The 21,718-nt window shown below is 40.0% G+C and overlaps 1 protein-coding gene across 1 annotated transcript in view; it reads right to left on the bottom strand.

Moving 5' to 3' along the window:
• Positions 1-2,446: 2,446 nt before the first annotated feature.
• The window catches only part of LOC131219931 (probable LRR receptor-like serine/threonine-protein kinase At1g56130), a 29,699-nt gene continuing 10,427 nt past the window's right edge, over positions 2,447-21,718 (bottom strand). The window contains exons 2-12 of the mRNA XM_058214916.1: positions 11,159-11,330; positions 10,835-10,906; positions 8,149-8,220; positions 7,890-7,955; positions 7,456-7,527; positions 7,026-7,098; positions 6,151-6,221; positions 5,708-5,779; positions 5,269-5,340; positions 2,633-2,704; positions 2,447-2,492 (exon numbers count right to left, since the gene is read on the bottom strand). Of these exons, the coding sequence (XP_058070899.1) occupies positions 2,447-2,492; positions 2,633-2,704; positions 5,269-5,340; positions 5,708-5,779; positions 6,151-6,221; positions 7,026-7,098; positions 7,456-7,527; positions 7,890-7,955; positions 8,149-8,220; positions 10,835-10,906; positions 11,159-11,330 (860 nt within the window). The remainder of the gene's footprint in view (positions 2,493-2,632; positions 2,705-5,268; positions 5,341-5,707; positions 5,780-6,150; positions 6,222-7,025; positions 7,099-7,455; positions 7,528-7,889; positions 7,956-8,148; positions 8,221-10,834; positions 10,907-11,158; positions 11,331-21,718) is intronic.

Genomic DNA, 21,718 nt, shown 5'->3' with positions numbered 1-21,718 from the left:
CTAAACCTAAAAATAGAAAAAGTAAAAAAATTAGACAGAGGTTACCACTTTAGAGAGTCTATATCAGGGTCTACAAAATAAAAAAGTTAGGTTAGTTTCTTTATAAAAAAAAAATTATAATAAGAACCAAATCCTAAAGTTAAAAAATCATAATCTTAACCTAATTCTAAAACTAGCTAATTTCATAAAAACACAACCGTCAGTCCCCGGCAACAGCGCCAAAAACTTGTTCACACCCCAAGTATAGGGTTGTGATGTAGTAATAATCTCGGTAAGACTGAGGTCGAATCCACGGGGACTGAACCTTGTACGTAATCTGAAAATAACCAGAACTAGAACTAAAATAAGATGAAATCTAAATTAAGTGAATGTGAAGGAATAATGGTGAAATATCACTCTAAAACTTGTAAATTCAAAGGTAGGAAACTAGGGTGCCAACGATCCACTTGTAGAGATCAGGGAGATCTACGCTTGATTCATGAACTCAATTGGACTTCGAGTCTCATCTTCATCCAGTTGGAAGATATATCACTAAAACTCAATTTGAACTTCCTTTGATCTAGTTTTCAAGAGATGAGAGGTATGAGAATTAAAGTTGATTCCATCACAAAACCATGCCCATAAGACAAAGTAAACAACAGAATTAAACCAATCCACAACCAATCTGAAAGATGCATGAATGTTAGGAAGGATTCCGTCATCCAACCATGTCCAAGGGGCAATGGTGAACAACAAGGTTTCCTATCTTCACAGTCAAAATAAAGGAAAGGAAATACTCAAAGCCATCGCAGATCTATTGTAATTTAAGTCACAACAAATTATTAAAAACTAAAAGCATTCCTATTAATCAAACTATAATCAAAATTAGTTCATAGCATAAATCAAAGACCGTAGAATATTACCCATCACGCCACAAGCTTCTCCTCTTAGACCTAGCTAAGAGGTTTAACCCATCATAGACATGATCAAACTAAGACCTCAACAAACGTTAAAGGAAAGGAAAAACCCAAGAAGGAAGAAGAAGATGTTGATGCCGTCGGCCTGCTCCACGTTCTCTCCCTCGCCTCCACGGCTGCTCACACGTTCCAGAATCTGATGGATCCCCCTCTCCAGCGTTCTCTCTCTCTTTATATGCATTGCAGCTCGGCTGGAGTTGGTTGGTGGACGTTTTCTTTACGCGCAGCAACGCATGTTGCACAGTGAAAACATAACTCAACTTGCGTTTGGAGTGACTTTTTAGCCGAACGACATCTAAGAAACCCGTTCTAGCTCCATGGTTGGGGTAAAGACCCCCTTCCCAAGCTATTGGACGGTTCATATCAAGGATCCGAACATTATATGGGCCATACAATGCCCCACAACCTCCAGGAAAATCGAACATGCGTTGCATACGAATCTTCCTGCGCTAAGATGCTCAGTGGACCCCTAAAGTGATGTTTTTAGTTAAATCCACCATGTTCATTGGATTCCTGACAAAATTTCAATCGGAAATGAATAGTTTTAGTCGAGTTTTGGTGTGGTCCACTGTATCAAATCACCTCGTCGTTCATCCTGCGTTTGACGGATATTCTCGTGTGTCCACGTGCATGGGACCAAAAAGACCTCATGGAGAGTGTCGTGCCCCCCTCTGAGGACGTTGGACGGTTCAGATTGTCCAATGGGACGATATTTGTAGCCCACTGTGATCCGCTAGACATTCATGCGGAAGGAGTCGGGTCAGCGTACACTGACCGACTCCCTCAGTTCGGTGCGATGCGGGAGTGCACCGCCTGTGCACTCGTACGACCCTAGGTGGAGTCCACTATGATGTTAGTGAGGAATCTGCTCCGTCCATCCGTTTTCCCACCTCATTTAAGGGGTTCATACCAAAATTGAAGCATATTCAGATATCAAGTAGTCCCCAGATCAGCGATTTATGGGCTGATCTATCCTTTGGGCCACTTTCACAAAGATCCAATGGCTGAAATTCGACATGTACGGTTAATTTAGGGTCCTCAGGCCAGATATAAAGTTTCGAACCAAACAGATGGTGGAAACCCTATGATCTTACATTCAGGATGACTTTCAGGCCTCTTTAACGTGAATGGCTTGATTTTCTTGGATATCTGACATGTAAATTCTTCGATCTCGGTCCCCTGAGGTCCAGCCCTTACTTTGATGATTTTAGAGCATTAAATCCATACTTTTAGTAACCTTTTTCAGTCCAGACTCCTAATTTCACCTTGCAACATAAACATGATTAAAATAAGCCGTAAACAGTATCATGTTCATAAAATCAGGTAATAACGGGAGTCTAATATCCAATATTTGACTCTCAACATTATATTATGGCCCACCAAATAAGTGGATGGGGCTGATTTTATTTTTTTTACAAGGCTATCCCCATGGTGGAGCCAACCTATTGGAAGGGTTGGATATCACACCAACATGATAGGTTAGAAGTAATTCACTGGGTGGTCAGTAACTTCGGTGCAACTGGTTGGACTTGAAACCTTCTCAAAAAGAAAATAATAATTAAAAAAAATTAATGCATATTAATTACTACCACATTGGGTGGAAAATTCAAAATTCCAGCAAATCATATGGCAATTCTGACAAAGAATAATTAAATTGAAAATATACATGAACTTACAGTTCTTGCAGACTTGTAAAATTCCCCAACTCAGGTGGTAGCAAACCAGAGAAGTTATTTGCACTTATAGCCCTGGAAATAAATAAATAAACAGTTATTTTATCTCTAAAAGAAACCCCTATTTTCACCTGAAATAAGTACAATAACCTTCTCTGTCAATTGAAAAGTACTGAACATGTAGCTGGAAGTAAGCTAACTTGTGGTGCAGCCATGTCAGTCCATAACATATCAATGTTAGGTCCTATGATGAAACTCAGTCCAGACCATCGGTTATCCACTCATTCTAACCGTGTGTCTCACCTGTTGAGAGGTATGGCCTGGATTTTGTGCCAGGTGCCTTCATGGTGGGGCCTACCATTTTTAATGGTACAGATTCCCATAAACGAGGCAAGTTGGCCGGAAAGACGTGGCTTCACGACAAGATGTGCCCCACCGCCTGCACTAGTCAGACCGTTCATCTAGAGTTCCCACGGTAGATGGCCCATGTGGAAAATTTTAAATCCTCGCCTTCATATGAGCGTGATGATCCCCAACCAATGCAATTCTTTTCATATTGAGCTTACACCATGAGAGCTTCTAGATGAACGGTTTGGATCTTCATGTGCTGAGGGAGAAGGATGAGCGGCTGGGGAGAGAGGAGATATGAGATCAATGGGCATGCACCCAGCTACTACCACATGGCTCACAAATACATCAATCCAAACCGCCCAAACAGTGGTACCCACTGGTGAAGGGCACATCCCTAAAGCAGATTGATTAGACCATCCTGACCTTTTATCAAGGCACACTTGTATGTTCATTTCAAACTGTTGACTATTTTTCATCTCAACCATCGACTAGTTTTCATCAATCAATCAGCCAGTCAGAATTAACCGTCCAATGTGACTTTTTGGGGGTCCCATATGAATTAAGCAGGCCCATGACCTGTGACCTACATTTATGCCTCGTGAACAATAATTGTGTGCATATAAACGAACCATCACATTGAAAAATTTAGGTCTACTTGGTAATTTATTAGGTAGCAGCAAAAGTTTAGTTTAGCAAACACATATTCCACAATATCTACCATTTATTCACATTAAATTAAATAAAAATAAAAATATTTTATTTTATTTATAAAAAATTAGAGACTACCTTTTCTACATGATAGGGTAGTAAATTATTCACTGGGTGTGCAGTAACTTATGGTCCAATTGATTGAAGCTGAAACCTTTTCAAATAGAAAATTTAAAAGGCAAATTTGAAATTCCAAACACATCATATGGTATTTTTAAAGAAGAATAATTAAATAGAATTTAATAAATAAAAGTAGCTATAATTGTTTCATGGGCCAGGCCATAATACATTGGCTGTTGCAGCGGCCTGGCGTCCCGTCTTCAAGGAGGCCACTCTCCACTCTTGTTGGCGGCAATCAGGAAATCCCCCGCCATATGTTGGTAGAGATTGTTTCATGGGCCAAGCCGCTTGCTAACTGGGTGAAGCTTAATGTCAACGGCTCGTCTAGGGGTAATCCAGGGCCATCAGGGGGAGGAGGCATTCTCAGAAATGATCAAGGAGCTTTCTTGTTTGCATTCGGGTCGCCCTATGGAGTCGGCTCTAACAATCATGCGGAGTTACATGTTGTGCATGATGGTCTTCAGTTGACCCTCAATTCTGGTTTATCGAGATCGAGTCGGATTCCAAAGTTACGGTTGATATGCTGACTGTAAGATCGACATTCTCCTGGCATCACTCTGGCTGGGTCAGCGATCAGATCCCTCATGTCGAGAGGTAATGTAACGATCAAACTCATTTATCGTGAAGGAAATGGCCCGGCTGATGGTTTGGCCCGCCTGGCCAGTGAGCACCAAATGCCATTTTATTGGAGGCACCTTCGCAATCTCCCTATTCACATAAGGGGCCTCGTTTTACTGGAGTGTGCGGACCTTGGCTCTATCAGGCTAGTGCACGCGGCAAATTAGGGTGGCTGTTCGATCGCCCCTTTCCCGCTTTCCTTTGAGGGGGTTTTTATTGTTTGCTTCCTCTTTGGTAGGTCTCGTGTATAGCTTACGATAGGCGAGCCTTGTTCATGTGTTGGCTTCACCCGAATTAGTCTCAGGCTGTAATATTCCCCCCCTTTTCAATGAAGCTAACGGGCCCTAAGATCTAGGCTTTGTCATTCTTTTTAAAAAAAAAAAAAATAAAGTAGCTATAATTGTTGTAGACATGAAAAATTATGAGGTCAAGTGGGAGTAAACCAGCAAAGTTATTATAGCTTATATCCCTGAAAATAATTAATTAATTATAGTTTATTATTTATCAATAATTAAACGTTGTTTTAATGATCTGGTCCACCTAATGAGTAGATTGGGCTGATTTTTATACAAGGCTATTTTCATGGTGGAGCTAACCTATTTGGAAGGATTGGATGTTACATGAACATGATAGGTTGAAAGTACTTAAGTGGACAATGAATTATGGCCCAATTGATTGGACTTGAAACCATCTTAGAGAAAATAAATGAGTGAATAAATAAATAAAACTACAACATATTGATCACCACCAAATTTCATGACAAATTTGAAATTCCAAACACTTCAAATGGTATTATTAAGAAGAATAATTAAATAGAATAAAGAAAGAAAAACAGAACTTACAGTAGTCGCAGACTTGCCAAATTCCCCAGTTCAAGTGGGAGTGAATCATTGACGTTATTGTAGCTTATATTCCTGAAAATAAATGACTAACTATATTTAGTTATTCATCAATGGTTAACCATTGTTATTATGGTCTGTCCTACCTAATAAGTGCATGGGACTGATTTTTGTACTGATCTATCCTCATGGTGGAGCCAACCTCTTAAAAGGTTGGATGTCATGCAAATATATAGGTTGCAAGTAATTCACTGGGTGAATAGTAACTTACGGTCCAAGTGGCTGAACTTAAAACCTTCTCAAAAAGAAAATATAAAATATAAAACTAGCACGTATTAATTACTGCCAAATTCAATGGCAAATTCGAAATTCCAGACACAACCTATGGCATTTTTTAAGAAGAATAACTAATTAGATTTGAACCAAAAAAAAAAAAACTTACAGTTGTTGCAGACTTTCTAAATTCCCCAGTTGAGGTGGGAGCGTACCAATGAAATTATTGGAGCTTATATCCCTGAAAAGAAATAAATAATTATACTTTGTTATTCATCAATAGTCAAACATTGTTGTAATGGTAAAGCCCACCTAATAAGAGGTTGGGGCTGATTCTTGTACAAGGGTATCCTCATGGCGAAGCCAACCTATTAGAAGGGTTGGTATCATCACAGACATGATAGGTTGGCAATGATTCAAGGGATGGATGATAACTTATAGTCCAACAAGTTTTGAACTTAACACCTTCTAAAATAGATAAATAAATAAAACTATCCCATGTTAACCACTACCAAATTGGGTGGCAAATTCATAATTCCAAACACATCATATGGTATTTCTGAAGAAGAATACTTTAAATAAAATTTAAAAATAAAAATAAACAGAACTTACAATTGTTGCAAACTTGACAACTTCCCCAACTCTGGTGGGAGCCAATTAGCAAAGTTAGTGTGGCTTATATCCTTGAAAATAAATAAATATTTATATTTTGTTATTTATTAATGAATAAACATTGTTGTTGGTTTGAACCACCTAATGAGTGGATGGGACTGATTTTTATACAAGACTATCCTCGTGGTGGAGCCAACCTATTGGAAGGTTGGATGTCACACAAACATGATCAGTTAGAAGTAATTCACTAGGTGTATAATGACTAATAGTTCAACTTCTTGGACTAGAAACCTTGTCAATAATAATAATAATAATTACCACATATTAATCACCGCCAAATATGATGGCAAATTTGAAATTCCAAATACATCATATGGCACTTCTAAAGAAAAATACTTATATATGAAAAAGATGAAGAAGAAGAAAAAAAAGAACTTACAATTGTTGCAGCCTTGCCAATTTCCCTAGCTCAGGTGGGAGCCAATTAGCAAAGTAATTGTAGTTTATAAACCTGAAAATAATTAATTAATTATGTTGTGTTATTTACCATTGGAAAAGCATTAATGTTATGGTCTAGCCCCCCTAGTGAGAGGATGGGATTGATTTTTTTACAAAGGCCATCCTCATCATGAAGCCAAGCTATTGGATAGGATGTCCATGAACATGATAGGCTGGAAGCAAGTCACTGAGTGGACAGTAACTTATGGTCCAACTGGTTGGACTTGAAACCTTTTCAAAAGGAAAAATAAATAAAATAATAAAATAAAATATTACCTATTAATCACTACCAAATCTAGTGGGGCATTTAAAATTCCAACACATCACATGGCATTTCTAAAGAAGGATAATTAAAATTTAAAAAATATAGAACTTACAATTGCTGCAGACTTGACAAATTCCCCCAACTGAGGTGGTAGCCAACCAGAGTAGTTATTGTGGCTTATATCCCTGCAAATAAATAATTAATTATATATTTTTTGTTATTTATCAATCATTAAATATTATTGTTATGGTCTAGCCCACCTAATGAGTGGATGGGCTGATTTTTGTATAAGGCTATCCACATAGAGGAGCCACTTATTGGAGGGGTTGGATGTATCAAACAAGATTAAGATAGGTTGGAAGTAATTCAATGAGTGGACAGTAACTTATGGTCCACTCAGCTGAAATTGAAACCTTCCCAAGAAGAAAAAAAAAAAACCTACCACATATTAATCCTACCAAACACATCATATGCTATTTATGAAGAAGAATAGCTAAATTAAATTAATAAAAAATTAAAAATTAAAAAAAATCAGAACTTACAGTTGTTGCAGACTTAACAAATTCCCCAGCTCAGGTGGGAGCTCTGCAGCATAGCTGTTGTGGGTTATGTTCCTGAAAATAATTAATTAATTACATTTTATTATTTATTAATGGTTAAACATTGTTGTAATGGTCCCATCGACCTAATTAGTGGGTGGGACTGCCTTTTGTACAATGCTATCTTTACGGAGGAGCCAACCTATTCCAACGGTTGGATGTGGCATGATCATGATGGATTGAAAGTAATTTATTGGACGGATAGTTACTGACTTTAATCGTTCTGGAAAAAGAGAAAGGGAAAAAAAAAAAAAGAATTGTTGCATTTTAATCACTACCAAATTCAGTGGAAATTTTGAAATTCCGCACACATTTTATGGTATTTCTTAAGAAGAATAATTAAATAGTAAAATGAAATAAAATAAAATAAAACTTACAGTTGCTGTAGACTTGGCAGATTACCCAACTGGACTGAACCAAAGAAGTTATTTGAGCTTACATCTCTGAAAATAAACAATTATTGATTTTTTTTATTATCAATTACTAAATATTATTAACATAATCTGGGGAAACTGCTGCATATTACTCACTATTAAGTTAAGTGGCAAATTTGAAATTCTAAACACCTCATTGCCATTTCTGTAGAAGGATAATTAAATAGAATAATTTAAAAAAAAAAAAAAACAAAGAGTTTACAGTTGTTGCAGACTTGGCAAAAGCCTCAGTTCAGATGGAAGCAAACCAGAGAAGTTATTTGATCTTAGAACCCTGAAAATAAATAAGTATGTATTTCATCTAAACAATACCCCTGTTTTTGCCTTAAATTACTAAAATACCCTCGGCATTTCACTATCATTTGAGAACTGAACATGCAGCTGGTGGCAGGCTAACTTGTGGTACGGCCAAACCTTTTCAGGCAGCATGCCCCTTGTGTAGAACATCTATACCAGGCCAATGTTAGGTCCTATAATGAAGATTATCTAGGAATGCAGATTGGCTGGTGACTCCAACACCACCTAGCTGCTGTCAAAACCCTGTGGGCCCCACCATGATATAAGTGTTTTATCCATGCCATCCATCCATTTTCCAGCTTAGTTTTGGTGGACCCCAAAGTTCTGGATGAAGCTGATATTTGGTTTTTCCCATTATTCAGGTCTGTATGCCCCTATGAACGAGTTGGATGACATATGAACATCATTTTGGGCCCTAAGAAGATTTTAACGACCTGTTAAAATGGATGGACGGTGTGGATAAAAACCAATACATCATGGTGGGCCCCACACCCTGCCGGGACGGATCCTGCGATCCGCTTCCGAAAATCTCTACTCACCACTCTCTGGCAGATGTGAGTGGGCTATCCAGAAACTATCAGTGGTCGGACGAATCCTAACCATTGTTGTATAAGAGTTCTATGCAGTTCCCTCTTTAAGGTACACTTGACGAACATATGGTGATCGGGACCATTGATCCTGTGGGCTACCGTGCAGATTGGCTATAGATTGAACAATGGTTTAACGCGACTGCCAACCATTCCTTTTGGAGGCCACTTATACGACGGCTACGACAGTCCACTCCCCTTTAATTTTGAGGTGCGGCCCATCTACTGGATGGCCCAGTATAACAACGGTTCCGATCAGAACATCTTTGTCACATCCTATCATGTTCCAAATTCGAAGGGAAAAATCACGCCACGTGGACTGTTAATGAGTGACAAAAACAACAACAGCGGATATTTCGCCGTGGGAGAAATTTCGAGACTACCGATAAATGCTGGCAATGGACCCGTCATGAAATTTTGTGACAAATCCCTGCAAAATAGAGAAAACACTTAATGATATGTGACACGTATGTTAAATCAAAGCCGCCCATCAGGTGGGGCCCGCTCTAAATCCTCGATAGGCCACACGGGTACATTTCTATTGGTCAATTTCCCTGGCCATCCTATTCTTTTTTACATGTGTGGCTCACCCCATGAGCGGATCCATTGGATTTCTGGGCCAGGTAATAAAGTGGGCCCGTTTGAGTGATCTTAGGACTCAAGGGGACTATGGTTAATAACTTTAGCCTGGGTTTATATGTAATCGACCGAGTCCATCGTAGGGCTGTCAATGGAAAAGTCCATCCCGTCGGGTCTGGCCCGTTTAGTTTAAAATTCTGGACGAAGCCAACCCAAGGCAGGGCAGTTGAGAGCCCTACCCGCCCCAATAGACGGCCCAATTACTAATAAGACCCGATCTTTCAAACACGTTCCCGAGTCTGACCCGACTTGCACTCTGGCCCATGGATAGATGAATGGGATGAGTTAAATGTGACTCGTCTGAGTTGATTTGGACTCGATCTGACCCGATCCAGTTCAACACCACGAGTCAGCCTAGAGTGGGGTGAGTCGGACCGATTCATCCATGACTCGGCTGAGTTGTGACTGGAATCGAGACCAGATTAGTCGGCACGATAGCCCATACCCAAGCACCTAGAATGGGGCACCGCTTCGGTGGATGCTAACTGTGGGGCCCATCTTGATGTATGTGCCTGACATCCACCTCATCCATCGGTTTTGACAGCTCATTTTAGTGTATGATTCCAAAAATGAAGTACATCCAAATCTCAGATGGACCACACCACAGGAATCAGTGGTGATGGAATACCCACCATTAAACTTTTCTTGGGGACCACCGAAATATCTATTTTTCATCTAACCTGTTGATAAGGTCACAAAGAACTAGATGAAGGGACCACACAAATATCAGCTTGATCCAAGACTTTTGTTGCCCACAATAAGTTTTTAACTGTCAATCAACACCTTTTCCTGTGGTGTGGTCCACCTGAGATTTGGATCTACTTCATTTTTGGGATCAATTACTAAAATGAAATGTCCAAAAGAATGGACGTCGTGGATGTAAGTTACACATATCACGCTGGGTCCCACAGTCAGGTATCCACCAAAGCTGCACCCCCCCTAGAATGTGTACGCGTGGCATGAATTAACTCAATGTAAACCGCCAAAAAAACGAGACCCACTGATTGGTTGAGTGATCACAACCTTTGATCAATGTATATATATCCTTGGAATCCAGACCATTGAATGGCTTTCATTTCTACTTCACATCAAATATCCACCAAGCGGCCACTCAAGAAGTTAAATAAGTGTAGGTTTTTATCCACAGTCCATTTAAACTGGGTCCCAACATTTGGTCGGTTGATCATAGTTAATTATACTCCACTTTTACAATTTCTTAGTGCCTGAGTATCAGCTACAGCGCTCAGCCAGAGTATCAAAGCGTTTTTTCATACCAGTCCCCCAACAACAACGAAACGAAGAGAGAGAGAGAGAGAGAGAGAGAGAGAGGAGGAGGAGGAGGAGGAGGAGGAGGAGAGTGTGTACAGATCCGTGAGGAAAGTCAGGTTTTGAAGCTCTTCCGGAATTACCCCTCTCAGCTGCAACCCTTGCAGTTTGCTGAAAAGCAATGAAAAGAAAATATAAGTAGATTCCGAAGGACTTCCTGAATCGGTAGTCCAATACACCTTCACGTACACGTAGTATTTATCCTCAAATGATCCAAGCCATTCATCTGGTGGCCCACTATGGATGAGCCATTACACAAGGACCAAATCGAATAGGCAATCATAAACATCCAAGGCCCACCAGATGGTCCACTTGATAAATAATATTTTCACACCAAGTTAGCATATCTGAGTGTATACGTACATTTGGGTTATGTGGCAGGTGGATCCACCGTTGGATGAGCAATTACATTTGATCCCAGGGTTGCTGATAGTTGATGAATCAACGGCGATCCCGTTACATGGCTCTCCGCTTATGTTCCATTCATCAGAAGCAGAAAGATTCCATTGTTGGAAAATGGCATTAAAAGCTCTCACTGGCCATACACATTTAAAAAAATAAAAATAATAAATAATAAATAAATAAATAAAATTGTTATAATAAGCCCACGGGGACCCTCACTAATCAAAAGGCTGTTGGGAGGCAGAAAAAATTGGGAAAGTAGTTGAAAACTACCATATGTTCGAACAATGTGGACCCCACCCGTGATGTGAACGTGGAATCGAAACTGTGAATCTGGTTTACCTCCTCGTGTACACCATTTATTCCAAGAATCATCCCCAACAAAAGCTCAGGTGGGACACGCTAGGGTGGGAAATTTACAGTCACCCTTAAAACCGATATATTCACTCGTGACCCATCTAAATTTTGGAATAGGTTGGTATACGATTTCTCCCTTCGTCCTTAGTGGGGCTCACATGATGAAGGGGTTAGATGACATAAACAACATGATCTAGCGAGTGGCCCACTTCCATCGTCCCCACTTTTCCCCATATATTGTGGACCGGTTGACGGAACTCACGTGTTATAATGGATTTTAGGTTTATATCTCTATTTACCGCTAATTTAGCCATATTAGATGCAGCAAATCAGATGAGGTCATGTGATAACAAGATTTTAATAAGATACAAATGAAAGATCTTTTTAGATATTCTAATGATCGAATTCCATTGTAATCTAAAAATTCACAAGTATTGTAAAATGAGTAAGTCCAACAAATTATTGTTATAGTACACGTGTAAGAGTCCACTACTCCCCCATGGTGGCCTAATGAATAATAATGAGTATTAGTCAAACTACCATGGTGGCTAATGACGAATTCCACCGATGTAAGAAGTTCTTATGGCCGAAACTATTTAAGGAGATATGATATGGTACTTATTATGGAAGACTAAATTGTAAGACATGTAATCAATCATAGAATGAGTATCTTGAAGCTGCACCAACTAAAGAATTATATGAACAAAACTCTTTAAATTATCGAGACATCAACGGTGAGATAGGTTGACCTCAAAAGACCAACACCAAGCTAAACTGCTTAAGGGCAAAGCTTGGTAAGAAGATTTGCATGGTAAGCTGATCAAATCGACCCAGACCTAAGAAGTGGGATAATTGGATAGAATCCTGCCTGGTAAAGAGAAATGAAAGATTTCGCAGAATCCTATCCAAAGATCACGCCAACCGATGCGAGCTCATCAATACTTTTGAAAGCAGATCAACATTTGAATATAGACCCCTTCAGCATATCTAGCAGATTCAACAAGGATACACAAGTCCAGCGTATCCCAGCAGGATACACTAACTCAGAAGCCGCCTAAGCATCCTATAAATATACCCAGGACCATTAAAAAAGGTAAGCACAAAAATCTTAACTCAAGTCCCATTTCCATTATTTAATTGGCCTGACTTAGGCATTGGAGAGGGTCTCCAGCCATAATTGGTGCCCACTTTGTCATTTGCATGCTACTGTTGCAGGTACTCATACATCTACAAGTGTAGTCCCTACCCATCCAAATTCAAGCAACAACATTTTGGCATCATCTATGAGAACGATAGAAAAGCCATTAAAGTTCTCCAACTTCAATGGGGATCAGCGTTCTTCCCCTCTTACCACAATGGCCAATAAGAAGGGAAGAGCACCAGCCGCAACCAAGCCTATGTAGGAGGAACGGCCTGAGAATCCCCAAGCTTCATAGTCGGTTCCCCGGTCTCAGCCACTATCACTAGTAAATGCCAAGCGCCCTTGAAACTAGGGAAGTCGGCTCGTCTCCCTTGAAAATTAGGTAGGGGCTCTGATCAGCAATATCAATCGCACCATGAGGTTGATGGAAAGACAACATACAATTCCCTTTGATTAGCACGTGAAGTTAGAAGCAACAACCGAACATTCCCACCCAATGACTTCGCGCCTTAAGCCACGTGCCATGAAGGCCCAACCAGGAGAAAGTGTGCATGTCCTAGCACAAACTCTGGGAACCACCAAGCTCACCGATTCAAACTTGCGGCATACACCAGAGAAAAGAAGGCGAGCTTGGGGAATGGCTCCAGAGGTCATGGCATAAAATGAGATTCCTTTGGGGAGGGGGGAAAGAGATGAAAGAAATTCGAGATCAGCTTGGGGATATTCAACAAGCCTTCTGAACTAAGGCCCCGGCCTCTATCGACGCCCTACTCGAGCAGACCGAATCACTATTCACGGACGACATCATGCAAGCCTAATTACCATAAAGATTTCGGATGCCCCAGATAATTCCTTATTCAAGTTCGGGGGATCTGAGCATTTAAATTTCTTCAGAGCATGGATGGAGCTTCATGGTGCTTCCAGACCTGTGATGTACAGGGTGTTCTCCCTAATGCTAGTTGGAGCTGCCAGGAAGTGGTATAGGCACCTAAAACTAAAATCAATTGGCTCGTTTTCGCAACTCAACATGGCGTTTGCTACCCAATTCATTGGGGGAAAGGACATAAGGAAACACATGACCCACCTCCTCACAGTAACACAAAAAGAGGATAGACTCTTGAAATATTATATTGTAAGGTTCAATGATGAGGATGTCCAGGTGGACAACTACTCTAATGAGGCCGTCATCACGCCCATGATGGCCAATCTCAAATGAGGGAAGTTCATTTTCTCGATTGGGAAGAACCCGCTCATAACTCTTGTCGATCTCTCTAACTAAGTTAAAATAATATTCTAATGCAGAAGAATTATTCAGCGCGTGCAGAGCTACTCAAGGAGAAAACAACTTAGCAAGAAACAGGAAAAGAAAGGAAGGGAATGAGGCACCCAACATGATCTCCAAAAGGAGGAATGATAAAGATCAGAGCAGTATCCCCCGATCCAGTCGGCCCCCGGAAAGCCGGTTCTGCAGATATACTCATTTGAATACCACACAAGAACAAGTACTGATGGAGGTCAGGGACAAAATATTTCTTAGGTGGCTAAACTAGATGAGAGCTGACTTAGAAAAGATGGATAAGAAGAAATACTGTCACTTTCACTAGGATCATACTCATAACACAGCTAAATGTTTCGACCTCAAGGAAGAGATCGAATCTCTTATTTGAAAGGGACATATGCATCAAATCATCGACAGAGGCAGAGAACACCAACCAACCAGACAGCAAGAGTTACATGAGGAAGAATTATGAAGATCAAAGTAGTATCCCCCGATCCAACCGACCCCTGGAACGCCATTCCCACAGATATACTCATTTGAATACCATACCTGAACAAATACTCATGGAGGTCAGGGACAAAAAAATTTCTTAGGTAGCCAAACAAGATGAGAGTTGACTTCGAAAAGAGGGATAAGAAGAAATACTGTCACCTTCACCAGGATCGTAATCATAACACGGCCAAATGTTTCAACCTTAAGGTGGAGATCGAATCTCTTATTCGAAAGGGACGTATGCGCCATTTCATCGACGGAGGCAAAGAACACCGACCAGTCGAATAGCAAGAGTGATATGACAAGCAGGTCAACAACAAAACAATAGAAAAAATACGCACCATCTTTGGAGGATCCGCCGAGGGTGGAGACTCAAACCGGGCGCGTTGAGCTCATGTGTGAAGTATGAACATCATTAAAGGGGAGCATCAGGTTTACCTCACTAGGCAACCCAACAAGGAACCTATGATGGATTCATGTAGTGTCACCTTCACTGAAGAAGACGCACGCAGGATTCAACATCCACATGACAATGCCCTTGTGTTGCTATGACTATCGCCAACTACAAGGTGCACCGAATATTGGTCAACACCGAAAGCTCAGCAGATATCCTATTCACAATCGTATTCGATAAAATGAGAGTCAGGAGATCAAGATTATAGCATATGCGAACCCCTCTTCTCGGCTTCGCAAGAGAAAAAGTGACCTCAAAAGGAAGTGTTCTCTTACCAGTAACACCTGGCGAGAATACTAACTAGGTAGCCACCAAGGTTAACTTTCTTGTAGTAGACTATCCCTTGGTGTATAACGTGATCCTGGGCAGGCCATCCTTAAACGACATGTGAGTTGTGGTCTCCACCTACCACCTCACCATGAAGTTCCTGACCCAACATGGAGTCAGTCGGGTCCGGGGATACCAACATGAAGCCCAACAATGTTATTCAACAACCCTATAAGGAGAGGCACAATGACAATAAGAATTGCAAATTACCTCTCTACACTCATAAGAAGAAAGTGCAGAAAGAGGGTCACAAAAAGAAGACCTCATTGCGATACAGCTCTTTGAAGCTGACCCGTCCCGTACCGTTCATGTTGGATCATTACTCGATCCACAATTTTAAGCAGAAATAGATGACCTACTGAAATAACATGCCGACGTATTCGCCTGATCGCAATAGGATATGCCTAGTATAGATCCCAAAGCTATGGGCTATTGATTGAATGTGGACCATGATCACAAGGCCGTAAGACAGAAAAGGTGAGCATTCAATCCTGAAAGGTATGCAACAATCAATGAAGAGGTTAACAATCTCCTTAAAGTCAGATTCATCGAGGAGGTGCATTACCCCGATTAGTTAAGCTAATGTCGCCCTAATAAAGAGAGGAAATGACTAGTCTGCATATATTATATTGGCCTAAACAAGACTTGCCCAAAAGACAAATTTCCCCTCCTAAAGATCTGCTAATTAGTAGACGACACTGCAGGTGTGCACTCATTAGCTTAATGGATGTATATTTAGGTACAATCAAATCTCCATGCATGAACATGACAAGCAAGACAACCTTCATTACCGACAGAGGTCTATACTGCTATTGAGTAATGTCGTTCAGGCTGAAGAATGTTGAAGCAATGTACCAGCACTTGGTGAACAAAATGTTCAGCAAACTAATTAGGAATACATTAGAAGTATATGTGGATGACATGCTTATCAAGAGCTCAAGAATAAAGGATCACGTGAAAGACCTGAAGGAGATGCTTGAGAAAATATCGAATGAAACTAAACCTGAGTAAGTGCACTTAAAGTATCAAATGAAACTGAACCTAAGTAAGTGCGCTTTCGGTGTTAACTTGGGAAAGTTCATTTGCTTCTTAGTCAACCAGAGTGGGATAAAAGTGAACATAGACAAGATTCGAGCTCTCTTGTAAATGAGCTATCCCAACACGACGAAGGAAATTCAATGTTTCATGGGTATAGTGGCGGCACTGAACAGATTCGTCTCCTGGGATACGGATAAGTGCTTAGTATTTTTTAAGTAGTTAAAAGGAAGTAAGAAGCCAACCTGAATAGAAGAATGTGAGCAAGCATTCCAATAGCTCAAAACATACGTGGGGTCTCCACCACTACTCTCCAAGTCGAAACCTAGGAATGAGCTATTATTGTACCTATCGATATCACCTACAGTGGTCAGCTCAGCCCTAGTTCAAGAAGAAGTAGACAACGAATAGTCTATTACGTGAGCAAAGCTATGACCGATGCAAAAATACGGTATCTGAAAATAGAAAAGGTAGCTCCGCCTTAATCGTATCATCTCGACGTGTCCGACCTTACTTCCAAGCCCACACTATTGTGGTCCCGACCAATCAGTCACTCTGTCAAGTACTATAGAAACCAGAAGTGTCAGGGCAACTCATCAAATGGGAAATTGAGCTAATCAAATTCGACATCATATACCGACTAAGAGTGGTGACTAAAGGATGGGTCATTGCCAACTTCATCGCTGAATTCACCTATTCCTACCCCAACAATAAACGGAAGTTGAGCTAATGGCTCAAGAACAAGAGTACATGGTCGAGCTAGAAAAGGACCCAAGGGACATGTGGCCCTACTTAAGAAAGAAAGAGTTGTTCCCCTACCAGCCATGATTATCGTTATAATTCTATTTGATATTCTTTGATTATTATTTATTTCTTTCAAGTTTGTCAGACAAGAATTATTTTATTACATAAGATCTCAAATGGGAGAGTCCTTAGCTATGTTAATAATTGATTATTAGAATTAGTGGTCGATTTCTTGTTTATGAGATGTGGTTGAGTATGAATGAAACATAGATCTATGGTACTACTATTAACCAGATGAATTTTGTGTAAGTTTATCAAATAATTTAAGTATACTTACCATACAAGTCATGACGTTGATCTCGGGTTTGAAGTACATGCCAAGTCCCCAAAATTTAGGTCGTGACATCTGAGTCCTCACCAACTGAACAAAATACAAATCTACAATATAACACTTCTTATCTTAGTTTATATCAAAGTTTATCCTACCTTAGCTTTTAGCGTAATTCAATCCATCTACGCTGCTATGTTAAACCGACCTTAGCTTAAAAGTACTGTAATCTAGTCTACCTATGCTGCTCCACTAAATTAGCTTTAGCTTAGGATTAGTGCAATTCACTTTCGCCTATGTTCAAGTCATTGGACCAAGGACGACATTAGTCTTATAACATTCCCATTTATGTTACAGTCATTGGATACTCGAAGGTTTCTCTTTAATCTTTTGAGCATTTATCTTTGATAATATATATATATATATATAAAATTTTTATGCTTATTATTAATTGGTTGGGTATGAAATTGCGGTGATGACCAATATAGTTAAAGTGGTAATATGCCAATATGTCCTGGGCGGGGGGGGGGGGGGGGCGGTGAACAGGACTTTTTAGCATTTTACAGTAATTTAAAATCCTATCAATATTATCCCGAGAAAATATGCATGTATCAGGATTGCTTCAAAGTAACTCTAATGGCTTCCATGCCAAGTAGAGGATCCAGTCAGAAAACTATTTAAAAGATAGACAAGATGCAAATCATAGTTTACGATGGATGTGACTGTGTGTGAGGTGTGATCTCAAATAATTGAATATGAAAGCATTTAAGGAAATCACATAAGCAATAGACAAGAATAACAATCTCAAATACAGTTATTTTTATAGTGGTTTGACTACTTGTCTACTCCACTTACGGTGGACGCACTCAACTCTTGAGTGTACCGGATCTCATTAAAGAAAGTTTCACAACAGGTTCACCTCAAACTAGAGGTTTCAAATCAGGTTCACCTTAAACCAGTACAACCTACACTAGGCTGACTCTATCATGTCTACACGGCATAGTTTATGCCCACACAGGAGCAAGGGTCAACACAGCACCCAGAATTTAGGCCACACAGGCCAAGGATTTACACAAGGAACCTCACCAGCTTATGCTCCCATGAGCAAGGGTCAACACAAAGCACCCAAGTTTTACACCACACAGGTCAAGGACCTACACAAGGACCTAAGAATTTATGCTCTCCATAGAGCAAGGGTCAACATAAAACACTCACCACGTACGCCCCCATCGGAGGCCTCCTATAAGGACTTGAAAGGGGTAAGAAACACCTTAGACCCAATCCTACAGAGGAATGATCATAAGGGTCCTCTGGACTCCAATGACTTACAAATAAGTAGATGGGCCTCATTCAGCACGATGATAAAGATCTCCTCCTTTGATGACGAAGAATCTTCAACTCCCTTGAACCACAACTTAGATGATTTATCAATGTAGGGCGACGGGTTGAGTCAATGTTATGATGAAATCCTACTATATTAAATGTTTTTCCTATAAAAGAGACAGAGCGATTCCAATCATCTTATGCATTCAAGGTATCCCAGCTTAAGGATTTGCCATTAAGATGGTAGCTGTAGGATCCTTAAATGTAGAAGTTCATTCCTCAATCCACTCTATTGAATGTCGATGATGAGGGTAGATTGGATGATGAACTTTCATGAGAGAAAAAGGCTTAGGGTATATGATTTGGGTTTAAACACTCAAAAACACTCCCTATTTTCTCTACCAACAACTAAGGGCAAGCTCTCATTAAATAGGCAAAAGGTTCTAACGGATATAAAACAGTTATATTTTGACAGAATTCAATGTCATTGAGAAGGGTCGATATTATCGAGCGTTTACTCTCGATAGCATCAACTGGTCGCTCGATGATTCGAACACAACTGTCAAACGCTTTTGAAATTTTTGTCAACTAGTCGAGGGAATCGAATATGCGTCGATGTCATCGGATTTCAAACTCTGATTTTATCGACACGAGGTTCGATTCCTCGACATTTGAAAATGTGAGAGACTTGCCATAGAAATATTTCAGGTAAAAGATATGATCGAGTATCACTCGATATCATCGGAATTTGAATGTCGATGATATCGATGACTGTGTCGATTCATCGATAATTCTAAAGAATTTTCCTATAAGCTTGCTGGACAGTTTATGTCCACTTTCGATGACATCGACCTTGCCTCGATATGATCAATATTTAAATATCGATTTTATTGAGTGACCCACGTTTCAAGTAAAAATAACCTGAAAACTTACTGGAGAGATATGTCCTAATCTGATATCATCGTCGGTATACCGATATCATCAAGATTTGAGTTCCGAGGATATCGAGCATCCCTTCGATATATCGAGAATCACATGATATGCATTAGTAGCATTTTGGACATAACAGAGCATATGTCGATTTTATCGAGTTGACTCGATGGACTCGAGATTCAAATTTCGATTATATCGAGAGGTCCATTGATGCATCAATAATTCAGTCCAGAGATCTTTGTGGTTGGTAGACATCTTAAGTCATCATTTCGATAATATTGAGTGATCTCCGAGGACATCGATGACAAGGTTCGATTTCATCGATCCATGTATCGATAAATCGACAAAGGTAGAAAACTTAAAGTTTTTCCTGAGTTTTAAAAAAGTTTTTAAACCAAAAGTCCTAGGATGTTCTATGCAATTTAAAGGGTCTTAATTACCTGGTGTTTTGGGACATGGGATGTGAGGCTAAGTTTTACCTGTGACGAGTTTGGACACACATCCTATTGAGGCAAATGCTTGATCAATCTTCCTATGGAGCTCCTTTGTCTAACTGACTCATCACTCACGCTAATTGACAAACCAGGGCATTTTCAATCTCCCCCTTTGTCAATTACGTAACAAAACATCAAAACACCCTAGAACAATTCCCAGCGAATATCCTAAATTGTGTGTACATGTACTTTACACAATTTTACAAAAGCTATCTAGTTCATACGCACAGATGACAATGTCGTTCAGTAACTGCTCCCCCTAACAGCAATCTCCCCGTCTTCTTACAGATGCTCCCCCTAACACCTGTACCACCATTCAGAAATAGATACACAAAATTTTTCCTTCGGGGTGTGGATTTGTTCTCCCCCTTTTGTCAGTTATTGGCAAAGGATAATATAACAATGGATATTGACTGAAGTTGAAGCATATGGGAGAACCAAAGCGCAGAGAGCATAAGCAGTAAGAGATAGATGTAAGATAGATAATAACGTCTCTTATATAAAACACTTACGTAAACCTAGTTTAGAGAAAGCTGAGATTTTAACAGACATTAGCATTATATACATAAATCACATAACCAATGCGCAAGAGATAAGGAATATGCAGAAGTAAGTAACCACAATTTAAACTAGAATTCCATAGACTTAGGCGCATAACTGATAGCAAATATATATATGAATTATCAACCGGCTACCAATAGAAATATCCAAAATGAGGACTGTCCAAGCTTGGTAGTATTGTAACATTCATACCAAAATAACAACGCAAGTATGTAGCCCATCCATGGGCATAAAAGAAAGTATGTTCCTTACTCAGAGGATATCCCAACCAAATAAAAAAAAACTTGTCAGACTATGCAAGTTAGTATTCTACCACATACACTCATATGATCGTAGGGCATTCAAAAAGATACCCATGCCCATATGCAGAGATGAGAATAGGGTGTATGTGACAGCTCCCTGATGATAGCACTTTGGTGGGGCGGAGGAAGAGGGTGCTATATCATCGTGTCGGCAAGTGATCAAGTCCACCAATCGTTGTACCGACTGTCACACCCCATGCACCAAACACTCCAGGACAGTGAACCTGGCATTCATTAACTCCCTCAGCTGAGTGACTTCTCGCAGTGTCACTCCAATTCGATCCTGATGTAGCTTGAACCTTTTTACATGCCTGGGGTCAGATGAAGATGGAGCTTATTGGGATGCGAGAGGGTCAACTTTGGCCATTCCAATGCCTTTGGCTTGAGCAGCCCCTTCACCACGTTCTCCTTCTTCGTGAATCTCTTCCTTGAGTAGGTCTTTAGGAAATCGGTGGAACTTTAAATCCATCCTTCTAATGTTGTTCTTGTTGAAGTGTTGAAGAGGAAGTTTCGGATCGTTTGTTGTCAGAAGACCGATAGCATTACACACAGTGTGAATAATCCAAGGGTAAATGAACATCTCAAGAAGTGTGAATCACATACACTAATTGATGAACAATTAGAGTAGGAAGACAGATTTTGATCCCATTAGCTACAGAATATACTACCATGGCCATGAATCCTGTAAGGTCAGCACGATTAGTACTCCAAGGATATATGTTGGAGGCGAAGATGCCATGTAGAATACAAA

Source organism: Magnolia sinica, chromosome 12 (assembly GCF_029962835.1).
Source record: "Magnolia sinica isolate HGM2019 chromosome 12, MsV1, whole genome shotgun sequence".
NCBI lineage: Eukaryota > Viridiplantae > Streptophyta > Magnoliopsida > Magnoliales > Magnoliaceae > Magnolia > Magnolia sinica.
This window is presented reverse-complemented; position numbering and strand designations above follow the sequence as displayed.